The sequence below is a fragment of the Panthera onca genome, chromosome F1 (genome assembly GCF_046562875.1).
Source record: "Panthera onca isolate mPanOnc1 chromosome F1, mPanOnc1 haplotype 2, whole genome shotgun sequence".
NCBI classification, from domain to species: Eukaryota; Metazoa; Chordata; class Mammalia; order Carnivora; family Felidae; genus Panthera; species Panthera onca.
In genome coordinates, this window is record NC_138355.1 from 8,539,147 (window position 1) to 8,551,577 (window position 12,431).

Here is a 12,431-nt window from a genome sequence, read left to right on the forward strand (position 1 = left end):
GTGTCTCTTCCTTTGAAACAATAATTTTCTTTGTCTTTTGATTCCATGTAGAGATTTTCAGAATTTTCTTCCAATCCTGTCAAATGTTTAATTTTTAGCAATCACGTTTTTAATGTCCAAGAGCTTTGGAAAGATGGCGTTTTCATGTTCGTGGATGACGCATCCCTTGTTGAATGACAATGTTACTTTGTTAGCTTCTTTTCAATTCCTTGGTGTTTCCTCTGGGATCATTTCTTCTCTTTATTTTGGTCTTTGTCTTTCATGTTTCGTTATTTTTCCAACTCTCTGGTGATCCTTGGCTGGCTCTTCACATCTACGACCAAGGCAGTGGAAAACTACCTAAAACTGTGTTCCCAGGGGGGAAGCCTGTTAACTAGTAGGTTTCACTTTGCGGGGGGGGGGGGGGGGGGGGGTTGAGTAGGGAACCACTTGTATCCTGGGGTGTGGGGGGATGGGGGGATGCTAGGGGCCAGAATGTAGGATTCTTTTCTTTGGGATCATTCATTTCTTAAATAAAAAACCTGCTAGCTTTTTGCCTGGGGAACTGATGCCCAGTTGTTAAGATAAGGGTATTAACTGTCTATACACAGACTTTCAATTAATCAATTAATCCTTTTTTTTTTTTTTTTTTTTTTTACCATTCCCATAACTCACTACAGCCCTAAGCCACTTCTGGGTTTCTGCATCCGGAACACCTTTAGGATCTGTGGTTGCTGGCAGTCTACCTCCCTGGCTACTTCCCCAGGTTTTCTTTTCTTATTTTCTTTTCTTTTCTTAATAATGAGTAATGCAATTATTGAGCAGATTATATTCTTACCTGGCCCCCTGTATAACCTTTGGATTAAATGTAAGATGGTTGATGTGAGAAGAGATGACAAGTTGTCTTAAACTTGACTTTTTTTTTTAAATTTTTTTAATGTTTATTTATTTTTGACAGAGAGAGAGCATGAGCGGGGGAGGGACAGAGAGAGAGGGAGACACAGAATCGGAAGCAGGCTCCAGGCTCTGAGCTGTCAGCCCAGAGCCTGATGCGGTGCTTGAACTCACAGACCGCGAGATCATGACCTGAGCCGAAGTCAGATAGATGCTCAACCGACTGAGCCACCCAGGTGCGCCTTAAACTTGACTCTTGATCCCCTGCCCTTAGGTTGATCGCCTCAATCTGAAAAGACTTTGCTGCATGTACATATTTCAGGATTGTAGCCATCCAGATACACACTTCAATCAACAGGAGTCCTGTTATTATTTTAATCTAAAAGAGTCACCTAAGAACTCCAAATGTTGTTTTGTTTGAATGCCATGGTTATTTACAATTTAAGCGGTTTTCGTTCACAACTGCCTCTCTTTTTTTTTTTTTTTTTTTTTCAACGTTTTTTATTTATTTTTGGGACAGAGAGAGACAGAGCATGAACGGGGGAGGGGCAGAGAGAGAGGGAGACACAGAATCAGAAACAGGCTCCAGGCTCCGAGCCATCAGCCCAGAGCCTGACGCGGGGCTCGAACTCACGGACCGCGAGATCGTGACCTGGCTGAAGTCGGACACTTAACCGACTGCGCCACCCAGGCGCCCCCACAACTGCCTCTCTTGACAACAGTAGAGCTCTGGCAGAGAATCGAGTGGTCTAGGGTTCGATGAAACTGTGGCTAATTTCTTGTTCCAATCTGGAATTTAAAACAAATCAATGATTTATTTTAAGACCGTTCACTCCTAAATTTTAAAATAGTGTCAACAACAATTTTGTTTAATTTTTTTAATGTTTATTCATTTTTGAGAGGAAGAAAGAGGTGGGGGGGGGGAAGGGCAGTGAGAGAGGGGGACACAGAATCCAAAACAGGCTCCAGGCTCTGAGCTGTCAGCACAGAGCCCAATGTGGGGTTCAAACTCACAAACTGTGAGATCATGACCTGAGCTGAAGTCAGACGCTCAACTGACTGAGCCAACCAAGTGCCCCCAAATAGTGTCCACAATTGTATGCAATAAAATAATTTGGGGGATTGAAGAGAAAGGGATATATGTGAAAGATGTGGGGGAAAAGGACTTAGTCAAAAGGTTATTTCTGCGTCTCATTCTGTGATCAAGAGGCACCTCACTGAGTTATGCCCACATGTAAATAAAATTAAATCAGTCATATACGTTTGCATTTTGACATCCTAATTGTAGACCCCCAAACCCTATAAACCCCACACTGGAAACGGGCCACTCTGTGTGTTTGTATCAAACTTCAGTTGGTACCATCCCTCAATTTACCCCCACTGGAGTTCCTGTACTTTATACCCTCTTATCTACAATCACTAACAGTTCTGCTTGTCTGGAGCTGAGGGTTCGCGGAGGGCCTGGGGATAAATGCATCAGTCATCGCATCCACACTGGGTGAACCAAAGAGCACGGCGTTATGGCGATAGCATCGTAAGGCAGCAGTATTTACGTGTAGTGCCATGCATTGTGTTACTTACCTTAATATCCACGGTAATCCTCAGATGCCCACTGATGGGGTCACCATCTCAAAGAGATTCATGAACGTGCCCAAGTTTATAGGATAGTTTATAGGAGGGGACTTGACCCAGGAATACCTGGCCCCCAAGTCCCTGACCTCTTCACTGCTCCATTACACCTTCCACACTTACTTCGACAGCATTGAAAGATACAAACATTTCTTGGTATTAAGAATGGATAATATTTCATTGAACCCAGGAGTATGACTCGAAATGCCATCCCTGGAGGATTCTTTAAATCTAATTGAATAGTGTGTACCTGTCTGAACTAAGTAACCATTCAACCTCCCAAGGCTTATGGGGTTAAAATAGCAACTCTGACCTTCTCGAGGGTTACACTGTGTCTAAGCGGTTTAGGAGCCGTGAAGAATCCCTCACCAGCCATGGAGCTGAATGACTCACTCGTTCAACTGGATCGACTGGACAATAAACGTTCCCAGAACGTGCAACAAACTTTTGGGGCTTCACCGAGTCAACATGCCCACAGACAGTGGATGCTATCAAGCCCGAAATACGCTATGCAGATTTGGGGGTGGGACTACTGTGGAAAGGACATGTGAAATGATTTGGGGGGACTTCCTTACCATTTGATAAAGTGAAACTCTTGTTCATGTGGATTTGTGGGGGTGACTTCTTCCAAAGTCATCATCGAAAAATAAAACGAGTTATGTGAGAAGTACGGAGACAATTTAACCAACTTCCTGAATCCCATTTATTCCAACTACTGTAATAATTTAGTATCATTTGATACTATCACTTGGAACAGTTTAAGAGATTTCCAAGGATAACTTCGATTATACATGGTAACTACTTGAGGCACTGGTTTTAGAACTTGATCCCAGAATAAAACACAATCCCATTGCATTAGGGTTTTTTGTTTGTTTGTTTACAAACATTTATTATGGCACGTGTTTATTCTTTGAGCGATAATATAATAGCTAATATTTTTTGAAGGCCTATTAATGTTACATACAAGCACAATGCTAAGTTCCTTATATGGTTATCTCTGTTCTGTTAGGTAGATACTATTATTATCCTTTTTACAGACGAGAAATCGGAAGGTCAGGGAGTCTAAGGGTCACACCGCTACGAAGAGCAGATATTTTATTTTCAGAGAATGAGTTCTTTTAATTATTTGGTGCCAGGGTAATACATGGGCAAATTTTGTGTGAGGGGCCGTCTCCTATTCGCAGGCTCTAGGTTCTCTGAGGATAGAGTCTGTCCGTCTTACACTGTTTCTTACACAGAGTCCGTGCTTAATCAATGTTTCCTAAAAAAATAAACGCACCCCTGAGAATGTGCTGAGAATGAATTTGTTACTGAGGAAGAACTTCTTGAGAGGTGATCTATCACAATCTATATTTAATCCGTTTTTCAACAATGCCCAAAGAGGAAATAGGAACCGGACAGTGAAATGCAAATCAGTGCTAATCTAGGCATATGCCCGGCCCTTAAAATCTGATCACCAAGACGGGTCAAATGGTTAAGATTAGAAACAAAAAAACAAAAAACCCACGTCTTCGTAAACCACTTTATATCGATCTTATTCTCCGAGAAGCCCTTCCCCCAAAGACTCCTTCAAGGAGTACAGTTTCTTGATTTAAACAAACCCTCGATCCAGTGCCTGCTGTGGTCTCTCTCAGTGCTCAGATTTGTGACCTCTCTCTGTTAGGTCTCTTGAAGACCCCCCTGTCGCCTACCTGATGGTTGTTCACAAAATAATCGCCCCCTAAGCACCTTGCAAATCCATCCAATTCTCTTCACTGCTACCAGCTGTCATCACCTGCCTAAACCACCGGTTCCCAAACTTGGCCTCATGGGGGACTAATCTGGGGGAGGTTTTAAATTACTGATGCCTGGGACCACCCCCCCCCACCACCCCACCCCTGCACCAGGAGATCCTGATTTAATTGGTATGGGTATCTCCTGGGCATCTGGCTTGCGAAAAGTGATGTCACTGAGGGTGAGAACCTTTAGCCTAACCACTGCTGGGGACAGCGGCCAGGGGTGCTCCTGACTCAGCATATTCAATCCCTGCCTCACCCGACTCCCCACCCGGCCCCCCTTCTCATTTTCACAATGCACTTTTAATCATGGTGTCTCCACCCTCCTTAAAACTTTTTAGTGATTTGCCATTTATCTCAGGCTAGAGGTGCCAGAGCTGAAAATGGCCTGTATACCCTCTCCTTGTTCCTGTCTTTAAATCTCTAGTTACATCCTGCTCCACCCTTCCTGATCTCTGTGCTTTAGCACATTTTTTTTAAGTTTCTCAAACATGTTGTGTTCCTACCACGGGGCCTTTGCACACTCTGTGCTCACTGTGAAGCTCTTCCCCTACTCCTCGCTTAGTGAACTTTTCGCTCATCATTTCCTCCGGGAAACCCATTAAGCACTCCTATAGCACCACATAAATTCTGCTCTATCGCATTTATGCCAGGTGAAATGGTATGCTTATTTCTATCCCGGTTCCCGTTGAAACTTGCTGCATGTAGAAACGTTGTGTCTATTTTTGTTTGACACTGTATCGCCAAAACCTTGCACACTGCCTGGCATACAAATAGGCTCTCAAATCATTTACTGGAAGAACACAGATGAATGAATGAAAACGCTCTCACAGCAAGTCACTGAGTCCAACTGATGTCACCTCCAAAATATCTCTGGAATCCATTCATCCTTTTTCATATTCCCTGCTGGTCCAAGCCCCATCATCTCCGTTCTAAGCTGGCAAATAGCTTCCTCGCTGGTCGGCACGCCCTACCTCTTGTCCCTCTCCAAACAGGGTCTTAGAAGCAGCTAGAGTGATCTTTTAAAAATACAAATGATCGGTCACTCCTCCGCTCGAACCCTTCCAGGTCTTTGTTTTGAGATTCGAATCCAGGCGCCCTCCCTGACCACACACCCGCTACACTGGGTTCCTTTCTGTTCCTCAAACAAGCCTAGGCCTTTCCTGCTTTCAAGCTTTTGGACTTACTGTTTGTTCCTTTCTCCTGAAACGCTCTCTAACGTGACTCATTCCTGTGTTCCAGGGCTCAGCTAAAATTGCATAGAGGTTTTCCCTGACTGTGCTATTAAAAGCAAACTCCCTTGAGTTCACTTATCACCCTGCCTGTTTCCCTGATAGCACCACTGCAGTCTATAATGTTGACAAAGCGTGCTTGGTTACGCTCTGTAGGCCCCCAAGAATGTCAGCTCCATGAAAGCAGGTGTCCTGTCTATCCAGGTCACTGTACCCCCCGCAGACAGCACCGTGGCTGGTTCATAAAGGGTGCTCAGTCAATGAGTGAGCTTGGTTGCCAGCTTCCAAAGCGGACCCCAGTAATTCTCACCCCGTGGTACCCGTGCCTTATGTAATCCTTGCACGCTGCCTCAGTAGGACCATTCAGAAGTGACAGTGTGTGGCTTCTGCCCCCGGGTCAGAAAAGGCATTACCGTCTCCCCCTTCATCCCAGATTGCCCATTCTAGGTAGGGGGAGCTAACTGCTGTGCCCTCGGGACATTTGGCACTGGTGTGAGCAGACCCACCTGGAAAGGCACTGAGGCCCCAGTCATGAGCCAGCATGTGAGTGACGACCATGTGAATCAGCCACCTTGGAGGCAGACCCTCCGGCCCCAGTCAAGCCTTCAGATGATGCCCCACTCACTGTAGGTGACTGATTCCTTGAGAGAGAAACCCTGAGCCAGAACTGCCCATCTAAAAGGTGAAAATCATGATCATTTATCTGATAAACCACTAGGTTTTGGAGTGAGACGTTCCTCCACGATAGATAACTCATACACACTCGCCCAGCGGGTCAGTGAATATTTCGACATGAATTATCTCTTGAATGGGTCAGGCTTCAACCCTCACTGGGTAGGGGGCTGTCCAACCCTGTTCCTTGTCTAATGCTGCCTGCTGGACTTCCCAGCACCTCATTTTCAGTTGCCTACGGATCCCAGCTTGACACGTCTCTGGCCGAAAACCATTATTTCCATCAGAGGCACCAACAATCCTGCGGTCGGAGCGGGCGGCTGTGCAACGAGCTTTAATGCCTCGTGAGTTCTCGTGAGTTCTCTCTTGATGGTGTCCTTCCTCACTCCAAATGCTGCACCACCTGTGTCTTCTTCCCATTTCCTGTGAAGCCTCCTCCGTTCATTCTCTGGAGGGCCCGGATCGACGACCCACCAGCTGCCGGATGGAGTGAGTTTCTTAAAGTCTGTAAGGCTCGGTTTTCTCTTCTGCCACGTGGAGTAAATAATAATAGCTACATCATGGGGGCTATGACTCACTGCAACCACGAGTGTATACACGTGTGTGTGTGTGTGTGTGTGTATGTGTGTGTCGCTCGGCACAGTTCTGGGCCCATGACAGACATTTTAAATCCTAACAGCTATGCTAAACTACAGACTTCCAAGAAGTCGGGTTCAGAGAAGCTGAGCGTCTTGCCCAACACTGAAGAGTCAGGGCATGCGGGCCCGCAGTGGCCCTGGGGCCTGAGTCCTCCTGGCTGGAGTCCTCCCTGCTCTCCCACCTTCCACGAGCCTCACCATCCCCCCACCACGTCCCGGCTGCGGTGTCCCTGCCTGGGGGCCCCTGTTCCCTCTGCCTGGAACCTCATCCATCAGGGCCTAGCATGTTCTAGACCCCACCTTCCAGCTCCCACTCAGCTAGTTGCTTCTTAGTCATTCTCTGGCAGGCTGGTTGTTGCTTCACCTTCCTGATTCGATTGGGAACGCCCCGTGGCTGAGGTCAGAGCCTGGGCTTGGCACTCACCTCCTCCCATGGCACCCGGCACGGTGTTAGGGACACAGAACCTGGTAAATATTCAACTGTGTCGCTAAACACTCCCCTGGTTCCATAAGGCGGAAAGAATTAAGAATCGTCGTCTAAAACAAGCAGGGGAGAAATACTTTTGTATCTTTCTGTCTCACCAGATTCCCTGGAAGCAGAGGAATTGGAAAGAAGGTCTTGTCTATTACCACTTTGGTAACCCAAGGCCCACCTGGATCACCCCCTGCTAAGGAAGCTGACTTCAGACTCGAACGTTCTCGGAAGGGCGAGCCACTTAGCTGGTTCTCCTGACCACCTCTTCTCTCCAGCTACTCAGCCCCTGGCGGCTCCCGTCCCCCCTCAGGCCTCATCCTCAGCCCTGATCTGCACCCATACCCACCCTGGCTTCCATTAATACAACCGTCCCGGGGGCCCCTGTGGGACCCCAACTTCTACCGTCCCACACTCCCTCCTGGCACCTCCTTCCCTAGAGCTCATCTCAGCCCCCAGCCTCCCTTTTCCCTCATCTCCCGCCCTGCTCAGCCTCCACCCATCTCCCACCTCCCAGAACCCAGCTTCGCACCCCTGGGAACCTCTTATGCCAGATGCCTCCTGCCCACATGCGGCCTGTCGGCCTCATCTACTGCGCCCCCCACCCCTCCACGGCTCCACTGTCTAGAGATGAATCGCCTGGGCCTGACTCCCACCCTCCTGGCTGCTGGTGTTTGCTGTTCCCCTGGGACCTGAGCCCCATCCCTGGCCTAGCCACTCTTCTCAGGGGAGAACAGGAGGAAGGGTGGGCCCTCCTCACCCCCAGCCACTCCCTCCACCATCCTCCTACTCGGTTTCTTACTCTTTCTCAAGCAAGAAGAAAGTGACTCACTTTAAAGAAAACTATTAGATAAACAGTAGTGCAGGTGACACCCAGCTGTGACAGAGGCCATATGGGTTACAGGTCAAGCACAGAGCTTGGCCTCTGCCTGAATGCTATGTCTCAAATGGCCTGGGTCTGAACTCTGTCCCTCCTACCTGCTGCCTGGTGATCTGGGTCATTAACTGTGTCAGAAACTTGATCCCCCCTTCTTGGAAAATGGGGGAAATAATAGCACTTACCTAAGAGTGCTGTTACGAGGACAAAATATGTGCCTGCCACAGGGTAAAAGCTCCAGAAACAGTGGGGTTAACTCACTTACAAAGCCTGTCAACGCAGCGACTCCTTCCCCTCACTAAAATTCAAGGCATCCATGAGGACAGGAATACAAGTAATGTCTACACTGGCATCCACGTGTGTACCCCCGGCTCACATCTGGGGGAGGGCTTGGCCCTTCATAGCCACACATGTTGTACAGGGAACTTAGAATTTTTGAAACATGCCTCCAAATGTCAAATTGTCATAAAGTCGTTTAAAATGGGAGAACAAGGGGGCCTCTGGGTGGTTCAGGCAGTTAAACGTCCAACTTCAGCTCAGGTCATGATCTCACAGTACATGAGTTCAAGCCCCACATGGGCTCACTGCTGTCAGTGTGGAGTCTGCTTCAGATCCTCTGTCCACCCCCCCATTGCCCCTCCCCTACTGATGCCCTTTCTCCCAAAGATAAATAAAACATTTAAAAAAAAAATGGAAGAAAAGAAAAAAATTTCCTCAATATAGTTAGGCACCACAAGGAATTTGTTGAGTGACGAGAGGCTCGGTAAGAAGCAGTCACACTTGAGCCTGCTTCCTAGCAAGGACATTTGCGCATTTTCTTTTCTGTTTTATTAAGTTTGTTTATTTATTTTGAGAGAGAGCGCACATGCACGCACAAGTCGGGGAGGGGCAGAGAGAAGGAGAGACAGAATCCCAAGCAGGCTTTGTACCATCCGTGCAGAGCCCTGAACTCATGAACTACGTGATCAGGACCTGAGCCAAAGTCAGATGCTTAACCAACTGAGCCACCCTGACATTTCTGCATTTTTATCCTTGAATTCTATAGCGAGCTGGAAAAAAGGAGAGGGGGAAACAGACTTTGGGCCAGCCTCTAAATTCTTCTTCCTGCACCTCGACACACACACACACACACACACACACACACACTGTCCCCAACTTGACTGGTCCCAGACACATCCCTGATGGCTACAAGCCCACGAAAGAGACTCATCGGAGGCCAAGTGTGATCTGAGAGAGGAAGAACAGTTGACCTGACTTACCAATCTTGTAAAATGGCAGAGAATAGTCCCTTTGGTAGGTGGTTTCTTTATACCATGGTTCAGCGGGCCTTGAATGTCTTCGAAAACAAATGTATCGAATGAGAGTTTGTTGGTCTAATTGAGGCTGATACTGGCTTTTTCTCTTGGGTGGGATTGTCAAGTCTATGAGAGGTCTAAATGAAAATAGAAACAGCTTGCTGAGCACCCAGTGGAAGAAAAGCAGTCCAATGTTCTCATCAGCTGAAATCCACTCTCTGGAAGCAGCCAGGAGGCTACAAGATACTATTGGTAAGACTCCATGGCACCAAGGCCAGCACAGCGGGGTTTTCAGCAGGTGGCTCAAGGATCCCAGTCCCTTGTTCCCCCATGTTAGCATCCCTCCTCCTCCTCAACCACAGGTTCCAGAAGACGACCTGCATTGAAACCTCCACTGGGTCTGCTCAAGTGTGGCTACTTCCTGTACTCTACTTCCTGCACTCTGGCTATCTCCTGTACTGTACTTCCTGTGCCCTGGCTACTTCCTGTACTCCACATCTCCCCAATGCCCTTTCCCATCGTAATTTTCTTCCCTATGGATGTTTGGTTCCCTCCAGGAACCAACACTGTCTTCTGACCAGACTAACCATTATGGTGCAAGTTGGTGTTGGATGAACCTGAAATCAGTTATAACCTTCCTGTCCCTCCACTCAGATAAGTCCCCTCTGAAAGTAAAAGTAAAGAAGAATCAAAATTTAATGGTGAAATATCTTCATACACGTGTGGGAGTTTACACTCACTGGTGCAGCTTGCTTGAGAACACTTTGGTGGTGAGTATTAATATCTTAAAAATGTGCATATACTTTGTCACAGCCAACTCCGGAAATTAGGGGTGTCACCAAAGACATAGCTCGAAGAATGTTCACCAAAGTATTTTATGATAATAAAAGAATGGAAACAATCTTCATGTGAAAAAAGAGGGATTATTTAGAAAATGACACAGACATGTACAGGAATATCATACCACCATTAAAAGTGATGCTGTGGAATTATAAATTTTGAGATGGAAGAAAGTACACAATAAATAATTAAGTTTAAACAAAGGTTTCAGTTGAATTGAACACTTTAAATGGATGAGCTCTATGGTGTGGGAATTATCTCAGGAAACCTGTTATACAAAACAAGGTTTCAAGCATCAAAATATCAGCAAACTGAATTCAACAACACATTAAAAGGATCGTACACCATGACCAAGTGGGATTTACTCCAGGGCTACAAGGATGGTTCAACATCTGCAAATCAATCAACATAATATGACACATTAACAAATTGAAGGAGGGGCGCCTTGGGGGGCTCAGTCGGTTGAGCATCCAACTTCAACTTGGGTTGTGATCTTGCAACTCATGGATTTGAGCCCCACATCGGGCTGTCTGCTGTCAGTGCAGAGCCTGCTTTGGATCCTGTCTCCCCATCTCTCTCTGCATCCCCCCCTCTCTCACAAAAATGAATAAAACATTAAAAAATTGAAAGATGATAATCATACCATCATCTCAATAGATGTGGAAAAGAATTTGACAAAATTCAACATCCATTAATGATAATGTGCGTATAAAGGGAACATATTTCAGCATAATAAAGACTATATATGAAAGCCCACAGCTAATCTCATATTCCAAGTTAGAAAGCTGTAAGCTTTTTTCTAAGATCAGGAGTAAGACGAGGATGTCCACTCTCACTACTTTTATTTAACATATATTGGAAGTCCCAACCAGAGCAAGGAAAGGAAAAGAAATAAAAGGTATCCAAATAGGAAAGTCAGAAGTAAAACTGTCTCTATTTGCAGATAGCATGATCAATATATAGAAAACTGTAAAGACTCCACCAAAAAAATGTTAGAACTAATAAAGGAGTTCAGTGAAGTTTCAGGATATGAAATCAATGTAGAAAAATGTATTGCATTTCTATACACTAACAATAAACTATCGGACAGAGAAATTAAGAAAACAATCCTATTTACAATTGCATCAAAAACAATAAATAGGAGTACATTTAACCAAGGAGGTTAAAGACCTATACATTGAAAACCGTTAAGACACTGATGAAAGGAATGGAAGAAAACACAAATAAATGGGAAGATATTCTGTGTCCATGGATTGGAAGAATTAACATTGTTAAAATGTCATACTATCCAAAGCCATCTACACATTTTATGCAATTCCTATAAAAATTCCAAAGGCAGGGGTGTGTGGATGGCTCAGTCAGTTGAGAGTCACGGCTCAGGTCGTGATCCTGGGCTCATGGGATTGAGCCCTGTGTCGGGCTTTGCACAGGCATGGAGCCGGCTTGGGATTCTCTCTCTCTCCCTCTGCCTCTTACTCTCTCTTTTGAAAAAAATAAAAAATTAAATAAATAAATAAAATAAAAATTCCAAAGGCATTCTTTCACAGAACTAGAACAAAGAATTCTAAAATCCTAAAAATCCCACAAAAGAGTCCACATATCTAAAGCAATCTTGAGAAAGAGAAACAACATGAAGACATCATGCTTCCTGGTTTCAAATTATATTATAAAGCTATAGCAATTAAAGCAGTATGATATTGTCATAAAAAAGACACATATATTACATATATCAACAGAACAGTATAGTGAACACAGAAATAAACCCACATCTATGTGGTCAATTGGTTTAGACAAAAAAAAAAAAAAAAATCCCCAAAATATATAATGGGGAGAGGATAGTCTCTTTAGTAAGTGGTGTTGGAAAAAATGCAACATGCAAAAGATGAATTATCTTATACACAAAAAGCAACTCAAAATTAAAGACTTGAAGGTAAGACCTGAAACCATAAAACTCCTAGAAGAAAACAATAAGGAGTAAATTCCTTAACATCAAGCTAGCAATGAGTTTTTGGATTTGACACCAAAAGTAAAGGCAACAAAAACACAAATAAACGGGACTACATCAAACTAAAAAGCTTTTGCACAGCAAAGGAGAGCAACAAAATAAAAAGGCAACCTGTGGAATAGG

At 45.2% G+C, this 12,431-nt stretch overlaps 1 protein-coding gene across 2 annotated transcripts in view; it reads right to left on the reverse strand.

Annotated features, from left to right (window-relative positions):
* Positions 1-1,214: 1,214 nt before the first annotated feature.
* The window catches only part of SPMIP3 (sperm microtubule inner protein 3), a 29,527-nt gene continuing 18,310 nt past the window's right edge, over positions 1,215-12,431 (reverse strand). Inside the window, exons 4-6 of one of the 2 annotated variants that reach the window (XM_078441328.1) lie at positions 9,428-9,600; positions 1,581-1,662; positions 1,215-1,339 (exon numbers count right to left, since the gene is read on the reverse strand). In XM_078441328.1, coding sequence (XP_078297454.1) covers positions 1,330-1,339; positions 1,581-1,662; positions 9,428-9,600 — 265 coding nt within the window. In that variant the 3' untranslated portion in view covers positions 1,215-1,329. The remainder of the gene's footprint in view (positions 1,340-1,580; positions 1,663-9,427; positions 9,601-12,431) is intronic. The other variant, XM_078441329.1, reaches the window with a different exon arrangement.